At 40.0% G+C, this 16,081-nt stretch overlaps 1 protein-coding gene across 2 annotated transcripts in view; it reads left to right on the forward strand.

Moving 5' to 3' along the window:
* elp2 (elongator acetyltransferase complex subunit 2) overlaps positions 1-15,795 on the forward strand; it is a 134,506-nt gene extending 118,711 nt beyond the window's left edge. The window contains exons 20-23 of one of the 2 annotated variants that reach the window (XM_072253437.1): positions 2,311-2,450; positions 5,384-5,497; positions 10,526-10,644; positions 14,962-15,795. In XM_072253437.1, coding sequence (XP_072109538.1) covers positions 2,311-2,450; positions 5,384-5,497; positions 10,526-10,644; positions 14,962-15,029 — 441 coding nt within the window. In that variant the 3' untranslated portion in view covers positions 15,030-15,795. The other variant, XM_072253438.1, reaches the window with a different exon arrangement.
* The last annotated feature ends 286 nt before the right edge of the window (positions 15,796-16,081 follow it).

Consider the following 16,081-nt stretch of genomic DNA (forward strand, 5'->3'; position numbering starts at 1 on the left):
ACGTTTTGGGCCGAGACCCTTCAGCAGGACCGGAGGGAAGAAAAGGATGAGGTTAAGGGAAATCGATTGCTGAAAGAGATACAGGCTTGGAGAAGGGATGAGTCTCATAGGAGAAGACAGAAGGCCATGGAAAAAAGTAATGGTGGGGGGGGGCACAGAAGAGCACCAGAGGGAGGCGATGGGCGGGCAAGGAGATGAGGTGAAAGAGGGAAAAGGGGATGGGGAATGGTGACAAAGACGAGAGGCCATTACCGGAAGTTCGAGAAATCAATGTTCATGCCATCGGGTTGGAGGCTACCCAGACGGAATATAAGGTGTTGTTCTCTAACTTGAACTTGGCCTCATTGCAACAGTAGAGGAGGCAGTGGATAGGATAGAAATATGGGAATGGAAAGTGGAATTAAAATGGGTGGCCACTGGGAGATCCCACTTTTTCTGGTGGATGGAGCATAGGTGCTCAGCAAAGGGGTCTCCCAGTCTATGTTGGGACTTACAGGAAGCCACACCAGGAGCACCGGATACAATATATTACCCCAAAATCAGTCATATACTTGTGCATTCGTCCCTTCCCACTGATCCCTCTCCTGGCATTTATCCTGGCAAGCGGAACAAATGCTACACTTGCCCCTACTCCTCCTCCCTCACAGCCATTCAGGGCCCTAAACAGTCCTTCAAGATGAGGCAATACTTCATCTGTGAGCCTGTTGGGGTCATATAGTGTGTCCAATGCTCCTGGTATGGCCTCCTGTATATCAGTGAGACCCAGCATAGATTGGGAAATCGCTTTGCCAAGCACCTATGCTCCATCCACCAGAACAAGCGGTATCTACCAGTGGCCACCTATTTGAATTCCACTTCCCATTTCCATTCCGATATGTCTATCCATGGCCTCCTCCACTGTCGTTGGAGGAACACTCAAGTTGGAGGAACAACACCTTGTATTCTGTCTGAGTAGCCTCCAACCTGATGGCATGAATATTGATTTCTCGAACTTCTGGTAATGCCACTCCCAGCTCCCTCACTATCCCCCATATCCTTTTCCCTCTCTCACCTTATCTCCTAGCCTGCCCATCACCTCCCTCTGGTGCTCCTCCCCACCTTTCTTTCTTTTGTGGTCTTCTGTCCTCTCCTATCAAATTCTCCCTTCTCCAGCCCTGTATCTCTTTTGCCAATCAACAGCCCAGATCTTTACTTCACCGACCCTCTCCTGGTTCCACCTATCACTTTGTGTTTTTCCCTCTACTAACCCCCTCCCCCCCAACTTTTAACTCTGCCCCTCATCTTTTTTTCTCCAGTCCTGCCGAAAAGTCTCAATTCAAAACATTGATTGTTCTCTTTTCCATAGATGGGAGGAGAAGATGGCGATGCGACACAGTTCGCAGCAGCCACTCCGGTGATGTCTGTTATTTGTCAAGTAGGGTGCCATGCACAATCATGATTTGATGGAGATGGACGTGAGATCACGGAGGAACATCTGGAGAAACTTCTGAGATGCCCGCTTCGCTGCTGCTGCTACTGTGTGGTTCGGAATCTCCGGAGGAGAAGGCCCCGAGTCCTCAGCTTTGCTTGTTGCTCAGCGGCCGGGGCGGGGTTGAAGCGCTCAGCAGAGAATGGCGCTCGGAGAGGCTGTATTGGAGGGGCTGGTCAGAGGCTCTAAGTTTTCAGACGGACTCAGAGTCAGCTGCGGTCGGGTGCTTCCAATGCATCAGCAAGTTGTTGGCGCTTGGAGGTTCATTACAGGGAGAGTTTCTCCCTTCTGCCACCTGCGTTAGATGATGAGTCGATCGGGACTTTGAGACTTTTTTTTTACCGTGCCCATGGTCTGCTCTTTATCAAATTATGGTATTGCTTTGCATTGTTGCAACTGTATGTTAAAATTATGTGGTTTTGTCAGTTTTAGTCTTGGTTTGTCCTTTTATTTTGTGATATCATTCTGGAGGAATATTGTATTATTTTTTAATGCATGCATTTCTAAATGACAGTAAACGAGGACTGAGTGTCCTCATAATCTAATCTAATCTAATCTAATCTAATGTTGCCTAGGCTGCTGAGTCCCTCAATATTTTGTGTGTATTGCTTTTTCAAGTCTTTGTATTTTTGTACTTCTGCGTAGTTTTACCCAATGTACTCAATTTAGCAAATATTACTGAAGGCAAAGTTCAGTAAATGTTGATTTATCATTGCCCTAAATGTTAGTTTACTAATATTAAGAATCTTTTTCTGTCCTACACACTTTAAAATTGTTAATTATTATTGAAATGTTCTCATGGTCCTTTCAGTAATTATTTTGGTTTCCACTTTACTTGCTAGTTGGTTGTATGGGGTGACATGGATTTAGTTGGAAGAATTGAAGGAAGCCCTGGTATTGTAAAACCCTGTTCATCAGTGTGGGATGCAGGGGATGCAGTGACAGCTGTCAGCTTCAGCCCTGTTACAAGTCTAGATGGGAGGTATGTATTAAGTTGAGGTGATTCTACACTTCAAACAGTCACTGCAAGTCAACAGTTATGAAGAAAAAGTACAATTGTGATTGTAATTCAAAAGTTTATTTGGAGCATAACTGTCTTTGACTTTCGTATCAGGGTTACATATAAATTTCTTCTTTAACCGCTAAAGGAATACAAAGGCTATTTTTATTTCATGAATCCAGCATTTTTTTATTTAATTAAATTCTGTCTGCTCAAAAAATTATGGAACATGCACTTGTTTTGTCTTGAGTGCTCTGTATCAGATTCATCTCAAATTTCCCTGAAAGATTACCCCCCTTTCAGACCATATTTCATATGATCTTTCAGTTTACAAATCAGGTTGATTTTTTATTGACAAGTTAATCATTTGCACAAGTTCTTTAACAATTCCAAGGAATTAAATGCAATAAGTGTACTTCTACTGTGGCATAACAGGAGGAATTGAAAATTTGCAAAATTTTCATCTTGCGTCTGGTGCTTAAAATATTTTCACTGTGTTGGATGTTCACCTTCATGGTAGAAAACAGGAAAGCACCTTCAGGATGACAAGGCTATTGACTGTCATTGTAAAGTCTTATAATTGCGGGGACTGACTTTCGAAACAGGACGCCACAATGTTTAGTGCAGCCAAGATTTTAATTAATAACAACTTCTGGTTCAACTGATAACAGTGTGAAAAAGTGTGGGAATATTCAGCTTGGCTTCAAATGTTGTTCCCTTTTGTTCTCTCAGTTAGATTCTGTTTTTACTAGTGAAAATAAGTGTCTAATCCTGCTGAATGGCAATACATTTTGCAGTGATTTATACTAAACATGCATGCCTGAGCAGTAAGACAGAAGACTATATTCTAAACATGTTAATTGTTTGTTCATTAAGGCAAGAACAGTTATTTGACTTTGATCTGATTTCCAAAGAATTCTGATTAAGTTATTAAATTGCTTTATCATTGTCAGATATACTGAGGTACAGTGGAAAAACTTTGTTTGCATACCATCAATTTATTTCATTACAATTAATAACAATGAGTTGGAGTAAAGAAAATGAGTCTAGAGACATGGTGTTACGACAATCGTCTTTCCTTCAGTGTAGAAGTATTCACCCCCCCTACCCCCTGGATGTTTTCATGTTTTATTGTTTTAATTTGGCTTTTCTTGACACTGATCAACAGAAAATTACTCTTGTGTCCAAGTGAAAGCAGATCTCTATAAAATGATCCAAATTAACTACAAATAAAAAAAAAATAATTGATTGCATAAGTATTCACCCTCCTTTAATATGACACAGCAAATCATCACTGGTGCAGCCAGCTGGTTTTAGAAGTCAATAATTAGTTAAATAGAGATCTGATTTTGGAAACCTGTATGCGGTCAAGGTGGTTCAATTGATTATAGTAAAAATACACCTGTATCTGGAAGGTCCAACTGCTGGGGAGTCAGTATCCAGGCAGAAACTACACCATGAAAAGAAAAGAACACTCCAAACAACTCTGCGAAAAGGTTGTTGTAAAGCTCAAGTCAGGAGATGGATACAAGAAAATTTCCAAGTCACTGAATATCCCTTGGAGTACAGTTAAGTCAATCATCATGAAATGGAAAGAATATGGCCAAATTAAATGCACTGTGATTCAATGTTGTAAAACAATAAGACATGAAATAGAAACATAGAAAGTTAGAAAACCTACAGCACAATCCAGGCCCTTCGGCCCACAAAGCTGTGCCAAACATGTCCTCACCTTAGAAATATACTGACAATGATAAACTAATTTAACGGTTTTCCAGGTAGGTTGAATACTTCTTATAGGCATTGACTTCAGGAAGTTGGGGGGGTTGTGGGTTTGCAGTTGATGTACATACTTCTGTGTACGTCATTAGTGCTGAGGTTAAGAAGTTTGATAGCTTTAAGTTCCTAGGTGAGAACATTACCAATAGCCTGTCCTGGTAAAACCACATAGATGCCATGGGAAGGAAATTTCACCAGCATCTCTACTTCCTCCTGGAGCTAAAGAAATATGGCACATTCCCTTTGACCCTCACTTATTTTTATCAATGCACCTTAGAAAATATTCTCTCTAGATGCAATACAACTTGGTATGACAACTACCATGTCTATGATTGCAAAAAATTTGCAGAGAGCTGTGGACAGAGCTCAGCATGTCACAGAAACTGACCTCGCCTCTGTACTTGATTCTGCTTTCTGTTATTGTTTTTTCCTTGAACTCCTTCAATGCAATGTTGTGAAATTATCTGTACGGACGGTATGCAAGACAAGTTTTTCACTGAACCTCAGTACATGTGGGAATAATAAACCAATTCAATACATTTCAATTCATCAGTACTAGAGAAAAGTGCAGAATGCAGTGTTACAGTTATAGAGAAGGTTCAATAAGGTCCAAGGCCATAATGAGGTAGATTGTGAAGTCAAGAGTCCATCTTATTATACTAGAAGGCCATTCAGAAGTCTTCTACAGCAGGATAGAAGCTGTCCTTGAGCCTGGTGGTACGTGATTTCAGGCCTTCCTTTCTTTTGCCCAATGGGAGTAGGGAAAAGAGAGAATGTCGTGGGTGGGCAGCGTCCTTGATAATATTGACTGCTTTGCTGAGGCAGTGAGCAGTGTAGACAAGAGTCCTTGGAGGGGAAGTTGGTTTCTCTGGTGTGATGTGCTGAGTCATGTGCACAACTTTTACATCTCCTAATCAATCATATTCACATTATGACAGCTTGTTTTAATTGTGCAATATACAAATGTGTAGTAGAGGCAGATAATTGATCATTTTTGGGTCAGTATCATTGGTTTTTCATTATACCTTTTGGTAAATATTTTTGGATTAGCATGTTTTAATAATGTTTGATGAAAGTAGAATTGACATCATTTTCATTGCCTATTGTAAAATCAGATTTTCTTTTCTCTCTGGCAGCTATATTCTTGCAGTAGGTTTGGACTGTGGAAACATATCATTATATAAGTGGAAGCCAAATGCAAATCCATCCGCAAATGCTGACTGGGCTAAATGTGTGAAACTCGACAAATCGTATCCTTTGTGTGAAATAATACTATAGTTAACCAAGCTATAAATACTTAATGCTATTATTCCATTCCAATGAAAAGAACTTGAAAATACTTGGTTTAATTGGAAATCTATGATTGAAACTAGATTGATATGAACTAAACTCTAAGTACCCTATTGAAAATAACTGCTGCTTTAAAGTTAATTTTACTATTATATCTATAGACTTAAGTCAATAATTTAACTGCTGTTTGCTGATTCAACTGTGCAACGAAACTGTTTTGAAATAAGTTACGTGAAAGTATTCAGTGTTAACCATCAGCATATATAGCTTGACAAACTGTTTCATTATGTTTTAAACAAGTTCACTTTGAGAATTCTCGGTTTGAATATCAGAGTCCATTTTAGAAATCACATGCTTGGAATTATATTTGTGGATTTGTGGGTAATGCCAATTACAGTTCTCCTGTTTCAGTAGCTTGTTAATATTGATTATATTTTAAACAAATTTTCTATCTTTTCTTTAGAAACAATCAACAACTGTATCAGCCAGGTAATGGATAAATCTTCCAAAGAATCATAGGGTTATACAGCATGGAGACAGGCCTTGCCTTCCAATTTGTCCATGCTGATTAAGACATATTTGCCGGAACAAGACTCTTGTCCAATTTAAATTTCATCTGCCAATCCTTAGCCAACTTGCCAAGTTGGTCTGGATCCTATTGTGATCTCAATAACCTTCTTCACTGTCAACTATGCTATAAATGTTAGTGTTTTGGCGTCTTCTGCAAACAATGCTTTTCTCCAAATTGTACTCTAAATCAAATTTAAGCCAGTTTTCTCTTTTATGATGGCAGGATTTTATATTTTTTGCAATGAAAGCTCATGAGTGGATCATTACCAAAATGATTTTAACTAGCGCCAAGAGTTGTTCTAGACTGTGGGTAGCAAAGGAGAATTTTCCTGAATAATATGATTGAAGGAGAGCAGTTCTATGAATTCTTGATTCTTTTAATAACAGTGAAGATAACAGAATGATGGGAGAGACTGACAAAGTTGATTCCTGTGATGGTAGATTTGTTCTCTGAGAGGAGATTAAGCAAATCTTTCTATACTACCTGGAATTTCAGGGAATGAGAAAGTGATACCATTGAAATATATAAGACAAAATTATGAGGCTTTTCAGTGTAAATGAAGAGGTGATTCTTCCCCTGGCTTGGTGGTCTGGAGTCAAGATTCACTGCTTGGTTTGACAATAAAGACCATAAACTTAGGAGTGGAATTAAGCCATTCAGCCCATCAAGTCTGCTCCACTATTCCATTATGGCTAAATTATTATCCCTCTCACCGCCATTCTTCTGCCTTCTCCCAGTAACCCTTGATGCTCTTACTAATCAATTGGTCATTCAGCGGTCAGATAAGATGAGCTTTTTTTCAAGCAGAGTGTGGTGGCCCTTTGAATTACAGATGCCAGTGACTCGGATGATTAGTATATTTAATCCAGATTAGTGAATTTTTTGGTTAATACTAAAATTGAAGAGCTGAATGATCCATTGTTTCTGTTTGTAATATTTCCTTCCTTCCTTAAGTGGAATAATTTTTGGAGGAACCAGTTGTTGAATTAGTCTTGTATAAATAAAATATGTGTACCATAACCCAAGTTCAGTCCTGATCTCCAGTGCCGTCTTTGTGGAGCGTGCATGTGGCAGTGTATGTTCTTGCGGCATACCCAGATTTTCTCCTGACATGCAGTTGGTATATAATTGATTACTGTAAATTTCCCTAGTGCAAATTAGGCAGTTGTGGAATCTGGAGCGGTTGATGGAAATGTGGCAAAAATTTAAAAATTGATCTATTAATTTTGGTTAATATGCACGAGTGCTCAGTGGGCCAAAGCGTCTGCTTGTTCTGCATGATTCCATAGCTCCAGTGGTGTACAGAATAACTGAACTTGCCTTTTAAAGCTTGTAGTTTGCACTGTTACTTAATGTGCAGAGTGCATACAGCCAAATCCAGCTTGTGAAAATAGATTGTAGCTCATTAAACATGTAATGATATTCCTACTACTCTCACCTTTCCTCTTTCCAACTCAGATTGTTGACGAAAATCTGAAATAAGCCACAAAAATGCAAAAGAGAGGGTTATGGCTTTGTGGCCAGGTTTGCGGACAATACAAAGACAGATAGTGTTGAGGAAGCAGGGCGTCTGCGGAAGGACTTCGAAAGATAAGGAGAATTGTTAAAGAAGCGGTAGAAAGAATAAAGGTGTAAGTGAGGAGAAAATTCAGAAATCAGGGGTGTAGGGTGTACCCCTGAGGGTTAACTTGCAGATTGAATCAGTGGTAAGAAAAACAAATGTATTCATTTTGACTAGAATATAAAAGCAAGGATGTCATGCTGAGGCTTTTTAAGTCTCAGTTCGCAGTTGGAGTATTGTGAGCAGTTTGGGCCCCTTATCAGAGAAAAGATATGCTGGCATTGGAGAGGGTTTAGAGAATGATCCTGGGAATGAAAGGGTTAACAGAGGCGCATTTGATGGCTCTGGGCCTATACTTACTGGAGTTTAGACGAATGGTGGGCGTGGAGGGGGAGTATCTCGTTGAATTTTGAAATGCCTAGGTAGAGTGGATGTTGAGAGGTTGTTTCCTACAGTGTGAGAGTCTAGGACCAGATAGTACAACCTCAGAATAGAAGGATGTCCCTAGAGAAAAGAGCTCATGAGGAATTTCTTTAGCCAGAGGGTCATGAGTCTGTGCTAATGCACACTTGCCAGATCCTTTCTGATAATATCAAAATTGCCCTTCCTCCAATTTCGTAACTCAACCCATGGATCAGACCTACCTTTTTCCATATTTAGATTGAAACTAATGGCATTATGATCACTTGATGCAAAGTGTTCCCCCACTCTAACTTGTGTCACCTGCTCTGTCTCATTCTCTAATAGGAGGACAAGTATATCACACTCTCTCATTTATACTTCTATGTACTGAATATGGATACTTTCTTGAATGCATTTGACAATCTCTATCCCATCTAGTCCTTTTACAGGCAGTCTCTGTCAAAGTGTAGAAAGTTAAAATCACCTATTATAACAACCTTACATTTCTTGCAATGGTCTGCAATCTCTCTACAGATTTGTTCCTCTAAATCCTGTGAACTGTTGGGTGGTCTACAATATAGCCCCATTAACTTGGTCATACCATTTCTTATTGTCAGTTCCATCCATAACACCACACTAGATGAGTTCTCCAGTCTATTCTGAGTGAACATTGTTGTAACGTTTTCCCTGACTAGTAACGCCACTCTTCGCTCTTTAATCCCTCCTGCTTTGTCGCGTCTACAACAAAACTCTGGAATATTGTTAGTCCTGTCCTCCCTGTAACCAAGTCTCACTGATGGCCACACTATCAATATTCCATGTGTTGATCCGTGCCCTGAGCTCATCTTCCTTTCTTACAATACCTCGTGTATTGAAATATACACAACTCAGAACATTAGTTGCACTATGCTCAACATTTTGATTCCTGACTTTGTCTGAGGTCTTAACAACATCTGCCTCCACAACCTCTCCACTAACTGTTCTGGCACTCTGGTTTCCATCCCCCTGCAACTTTAGGTTATACCCCCTGTGCTGCACTAGCAAACCTTCTCACTAGGATGTTAGTCCCCCTCTAGTTCAGCTACAAACAGTCTCTTCTGTACTGGTCCCACCTTCCCTGGAAGAGAGCCCAACGATCCAATATTCTGACGCCCTCCTTCCTATCCCAACTTCTTAGCTATGTGTTAAACTATGATCTTCCTAGTCCTGGCCTTACTAGCACGTGGCATGGATAGCAATCCAGAGATCACAAGCCTGGAGGTTCTGTTCTTTAACTAACACCCTGAACACTGTGTGCAGAACCTTGTCAATCTTCTTTCCTATGTCATTGGTAGCTACATGGATCATTCTGAAGTCCCACTTGAGAATGCTGAGGACTCAATCCGGTAAGCAACTTACCGTCCAGGAATCTTGTTCTCATCCATGGAATCTCCTTTGGTGTTTCTCTGACTAATGAACTCCTTATCACCACAGCGCCTCCCCTTCCCTTCTGAGACACAGTGCCAGAAACCTAATCACTGTGACTTTTCTCTGCTAAGTCGTACCCCCCAACAGTATCCTGTTGTTGAGAGAGATGGCCACAGGGGTACTCTGCACTGACTGTTTAACCGAATGATCCTGAGTTCATCCAGTTCCAGCTCCAACTCCTTAACACAAAGAGTTAGATGCTACAAATGGATGCAGTTCTTGCAGATGTAGTCGTCAGGGTCACTGGAGGGCTCTCTGCCTTCCCTCATCCCACAAGGGGAGCATTCAGATATCCTGCCTGACATCCCTACTCTTCTAACTGCAAATATAAAGAAGAAAACAAACTGGGAAAATATCTACCTACAGCTTTTTCACCTTTTCTCAGACCAGCCTCTCCTTGCTGAAGCCTCGAAGGACTAAAGCCTCAAATAATCACTATCACACTGTCCACTCCAGCAGTGGCGGCTGCACTTGGCCCTGCCTTATTTTTATTTGTTCTTGCCAATCAATCCCAATCGCTAATTAGCCGCTGTTTGAGAACCAAACTGCTGCACACACAATCGGTGAACCTAAGTGAGCTGCTCATGATTCCGATTGCTGATTGGCCTCTATTCAACACAAATACTTAGAATATATTACTGGGAATATAATGAAGGTAAATAAATCAATTCTCCTGTCATTTCTGGAGTTCTGAATCTTCAAAAAGTAATGTAACATTGTACAACTGCCATAGTTTTGTGGGAATTGATAATGTATTCAAGCTGAGGTTTGATATGGAGTAACTTGCAAAATGGAATTATAAATTGTCACACTGTTAAAGACTGATTACTCTATTCTTGCCAAGTCTGTCTTTCACAGTTGACACCACTGAATCGAAGCGTCCTGACTTGGTGTGAATAGGGGAAGTTACTCATAATTCGAAGAACCTTACAGACTTCATTAACTTGTTTTCTTATTCCTTATATTCCCTAACTGCCATGGTATCAGACAATGCCACACTCTAACAGTGAAGCGACTGTGTTGGAGACAACGTGTGGGGCGAGCAGGTTATAAATATGAAGATAACAGTGACTGGTTACAGCTAGCAAGTTGTGGTGCTGATCATGGTCTCAATATTTTCAATATTAATAGATCATCACTTTAGCAAACCTTAATAAAGATTTCTTGCATTCCTGTTAGCTAAGTGGGAAAATGCCATCAAATAATGAAAATATGTTCTAATGTCTGGAAACCTGTATCTGGTGCCCAAGTGAAGGAACATTTATTTAACTTGCAACTATTTAAATGAACATATGGAAAAGTATTGTACAAATTTTTGGACACCATTTGCTTACAACTTGTATGACTCAAAAACATTACACAGTTTTGCCACTGTAGGACATCCTGCCATGGGTTTTGTGGAAGAGAGCAGAAACTATGTACCATTACTTAGTTCCATCTGCCTATCAGCCCCTTGCCCTCACCTCTATATGCTAGCTATCTCCCATTTACACTCCTCAGTTGTGGCGTAGGGTCTCAGTCCAAAAGGCTGACCTCCACAGGTAATGCTGGACCTGGTGAGTTCAGTAAATCAATTGAGTAAAGATTTGATATTTCCAGGTATTTATTGACAATAGTATTTTAATACCAAAAATATAGAGGACCCAAGATAACTTTCTCAGACAGCTGGTTCAGATTTTAGTACCATCAGCAAATTAGATTTTCTATCTGCAGTACTTTTCCCTTCTTGTGCCTTGTTTATTTCTGTGATAGGAAATCTTATTTACAGCAACAGTTTGAGAAGGCATTACCAGTCTGTGCACTGACAAGAAAATAATTCAGCTTTACCCTTTCCTTTAGCCACTAGTGCTGAAGGTTGCTTCAGACTAGCTGTGGAATTCAGTTCAGCTGATCATGAACTTAGGAGTGGGTGGTTCAGCACAGAATGCAGTGGACCAGTCTGTCTAGTGCTGGATGTGTTTAAAATCCAGAATTGGCTGCTGGAAAAACTGAGACACCATTAGCGTGAATGGGGTTACCAATGTTGAAAATTAGTATACAAGGAGTTTTTAAAAAAAATTTGTTGTCATCATAAGATGTTTTCTAAAATTGAGTAAAATAGTGTTCCTAAACTTAACTCGTCTCGAATAAAGCATTTGAAATAATAAAAACAAAAAGTTTCCCTTGTGCAAAAAGTGTGATGTGTAGGGGTATCCACACAATAGGGATATAAATTGACAGTGAATGAAGAATCGAAGAGATGTCCTCCTTTTTTCAAAGAAAGGGGCTTCTCTTCCTCTACCATCAAAGCTGCCCTCAACAGCATCCCTTCCACTTCATACACATCTGCTCTTACCCCATCCTCCTGCTACCCTACCAGGGACAGGGTTTCTCTTGCCCTCCCCTACCACCCCACTACCCTCCGCAACCAGCACATAATTATCCGAAACTTCCGCCACCAAGCACATCTTTCCTTCCTTACCACTTTCTGCTTTCAGCAGGGATCACTCCCTACACAACTCCCTTGTCCATTTGTCCCTCCCAACTGATCTCTCTCCTGGCATTTATCCTTGCAAGAGAACAAGTGCTACATCTGCCCCTACACCTCTTCCCTCACTACCATCCAGGGCCCTAAACAGTCCTTCCAGGTGAGGTGACACTTCACCTATGAGTCTGTTGGGGTCATTTACTGTGTTCAGTGCTTCCGGTGTGTCCTCAGTGAAACTTGATGTAGATTGGGAGACTGCTTCGCCGAGCATCTGCGTTCCATCCACCAGAACAAGTGGGATCTCCCACTGGCAGCCCATTTTAATTCCGCTTCCCATTCCCATTCTGATATGTCCATCCCTGGCCTCCTCCACTGTCGTGATGAGGCCACACTTAGGTTGGAGGAACAACACCTTATATTCCGTATGGGTAGCCTCCAACCTGATGGCATGAACATTGATTTTCAAACTTCCGGTAATGACCCCCAACTGACCCCGCCCTTATCTATTTCCCATCCCCTTTACCCTATCTCACCTCATCTCACCAATCAACTTGCCAGCTCTTTAGCTTTCAGGTTTTTCTCCAGTCCTCCTGAAAGGTTTCGGCCCAAAACGTCAACTACTTTTTTCCATAGATACTGCCTGTCCTGCTAAGTTCCTCTAGCATTTTGTCTGTGTTGCTCTCTTTCTAGCTCCCTATTTGCCCTGTTTCCATGTCCATCACACTGTTTCTGTCTCTACCTCTTTCTATCTATATGCCTCCATGTAGCTTATTGTTTCCCTCTCTTACCTCTGTCTCTCTATCTACATTTATCATTCTCTTTTACCTCCTCCTATCTCTGTATTCCTACTTCCACTCTGTGTGTCTCTCTGTCTACCTTTCTAATTACACCCATTCTACCCATCTCTGTATTCTCTATCTTACCCCACTCTGTCTCTCATTCACACATTTTTGACATCTGTAGCCTGGGGTTGACTACTCATCCAGGCACATAGGTTCTAAGGATATAATCAATAAGTCTGGCTTGCTCGCAATGCCAGATCCAGAAGGTGCATTTAAATTGGAAATCTTTGCCCGCCTGCTTCTCATATACAGATGCACAATTACAAATCGTATTTTAAACAATGTCATGTTAGTATTTAAAGATGAATCATTTTCCTTTGCAACATTCAAAATAATTGATCATGATGTTTCTCTACACGATGGAGCCAGGTGCAATAGGTAGTCTAAGAAAGAAAATCCACTATAACATAGAATAAAATATCACTAATTTTCTTGATTTTTGATCTTGAACATTTCTAGTTTCACTTGCACTCATATGCAGCAAAATGGGACACATACAGAGAAGTACATGTCTATTTAAAGGATACCAAGAAAATGTCTTTTGAAAACTATGTCTGCAGTGTAAATAAAACTCTGAAATTCATCAAGCAACTGGATAATGATCCAGAATCACTGTAGTTGTTACCAGCAATTTGGTTGTTTTCATGCAGTAGAATTGCTGCCATCAGAGTCCCACATTTCCATCACGTTCTAATTATTTAACAGTTTACTGTGCAAATAATTACATTTGAACAACAGGTACTTTTTTTTCACATTGCTTGCTCTTTGCAATCAAGCATCTGGCGTATTACACAGCAATAGGAACGTTTTCTGAGGTATACGTAATCAAGTAAATTTCTCCACGCAGAATAAAAATAAATTACTGGGTTCTGTATAAAATTACAGTGCTAGTAAAAGAAATATACAGTTGCCTTGTTATTAAGCATAATAAGGCAGATTAGACTTGGAACAATATTTATTCTCTGCACTTTATGGTACACAGCTTGTTCTGTGTACAGTATATTTTATTCTTTCTCTTTCATTACTCTCAGCCTGTATACTGCTTGCTTCCACATTTCTTTCTCTCAATCAGTTCATCTTGAAAGTATAACTGATATCCTCTTACCCCATCTGTACTATAAGGGTTAATGAATTATGTGTGACTTACTTGACAAAGCTCATTCATGTTTTTGGTTTGCAAATTTGATACGTTGCCAACACTGACGAATTTTGATTTTATTTCTGTAGTGCAATTCTAGCTTTAGAGTGGAAAATGTACTAATTCACAAAACAACATTTTGTTTTTAATAGAAGCTTTTTTTGGTAAAGGCTGCTGTTTAAGTGGCCTACAGAATAAACTAGCTGGAGCTCGACAGCAATCATTGTAAACCAAGAGAGGGTGCTGCTTGATCATTTTAGCATCAATGACATGTTTGTATTCCAAATAAAAATAGAAGAGAAATGTATATTTAAATTTGTATCAAAACCTTTCAGTCATTCTCAGATTTCTTTAACTTGCTGACAGTCATTCCAGATGCACATGACCATTGACTTTGATTACAACTTGATTTGCCAATGACTTGACACAGATAATTCAGACTTGCATTCATACAGTGCACTAATATCATTAATTTCACCAAGCTTTTGGCTAAGACATAGAATATAGGAGGACGGAAGTCAGGCTCAAACAGTCTAAACCCCTCACTTAGGGCACAACTAAAGATCAGTGTACATTCCTGGACAATACACTGCAGGGAAGACACAATAGGACTGGCAAAGGTGCAGAGGGGCTTTATGATGTCGTTGCCAGGACTGGAAAATCCCGGGTATGAGTGTAGATTTGGAGGGGCCAATGTATTAGAAGATATGAAAAGATAGCCGATTTACTGGGGATCAATTTGCTGACTAAAAGGGTAGTGGAGGTAAAATCCTCTTACCAATTTAAGTGCTGTCTGGCACTTTCTAAGAATCAACAGCTGTATGGTAGAAAAATAGGACCATTTAGAATGAATCCTCATTTAGCCACAGTAGGCCAAATTTCTTCCTTTCGCCTTCACAATCAGTTGAGATGCCATCATAGATCCTGCTATAATATTCAATGTCTCCTTAGTTTAACCTGTTTGTGATACTTACAGATAGTCTAGCCAAATGTGTCCTACCATTTGGCCTGCACAACAAGACTTCAGTTCTGCTAGTGGATTGACAAGACATTTTATCCAGAGTGGAAACGGTTGAAAACCCACTAACAGGAGAACAAAGATTGGTGATAGGATCATTGTGGCCACCAACTGGTGGCAGTAAACAGCTGTTCCTGCTCAGGTGTCATCTCTGTAATGTCATGGTATGGCTATCTCAACCAGGAAAGACAACATCATGGAAATAAGGGGGCTGAAAAACTTGTTGAGTGGGCAATTCCGGAGAATTCCCTTCTTCTCGGGATTCATAGCAGGACCATGGGACTGGACTGGAAGAGGGTGTGAATGACGGTTTGTTATTCTTCATGAATCTGGAGGATTTTACAGAGATGTTGTATCTTTCCATTGGCTTGAGATGTTAGGTACTTGATTTTTTTTTTTAACCACCTTCTTTGTAAAAAGCTGAGCAGCAATGAATCCACATTCTGACTATCCAGACTGTCAATATCCTGTTCACTCTAGGAAAAGTACTGAATGCCCAGCTAAATCAAATTCAAGATGTTCACACTTGAAGGATCTTGACAAGCCCACTTCCAGTTACTGTCATAAATCAAACTTAGCAAATCTGACACATTGGTTATTCGTGGCAAATATGGAATGTTTTAATCTTTAAGTTACAAATAGTAGATACCAAGAAACTATGTAAAAGTCTGCATTTTTGTGACCACCGGAAAACTGTTACTTGTGAGAACCTTAAGGATCACGTTTCCTGATGTGATGAGCTTCTCAATGGTATTGTATATTGCTTGACAAGTACACCACTGGATTGCCGATTTTGTCATTTTTTTTCAAATTCATTAAATCATTTTTAAATAATTAGTTTTTATTAAACTTCCCCATTTGCTGATTTCATTTTATTTAAAATATTTCTTCACAATTAAATTTCAAATGTCTTTAAAAATGATCTTTTTCCTTGGGAGAGGCTGGGTCTTATTTCTGCAACAATTTCTCAACGTTCCATTGAATTCAGATCTAACATAGATGCCTACAAACTGACAGTAGCTGTATCCCAGGCTATGCATGTCCTGCAGAAGAATGATGTCATTACCAGAATCTCTCT

The sequence above is a fragment of the Mobula birostris genome, chromosome 3, assembly GCF_030028105.1.
Source record: "Mobula birostris isolate sMobBir1 chromosome 3, sMobBir1.hap1, whole genome shotgun sequence".
NCBI lineage: Eukaryota > Metazoa > Chordata > Chondrichthyes > Myliobatiformes > Myliobatidae > Mobula > Mobula birostris.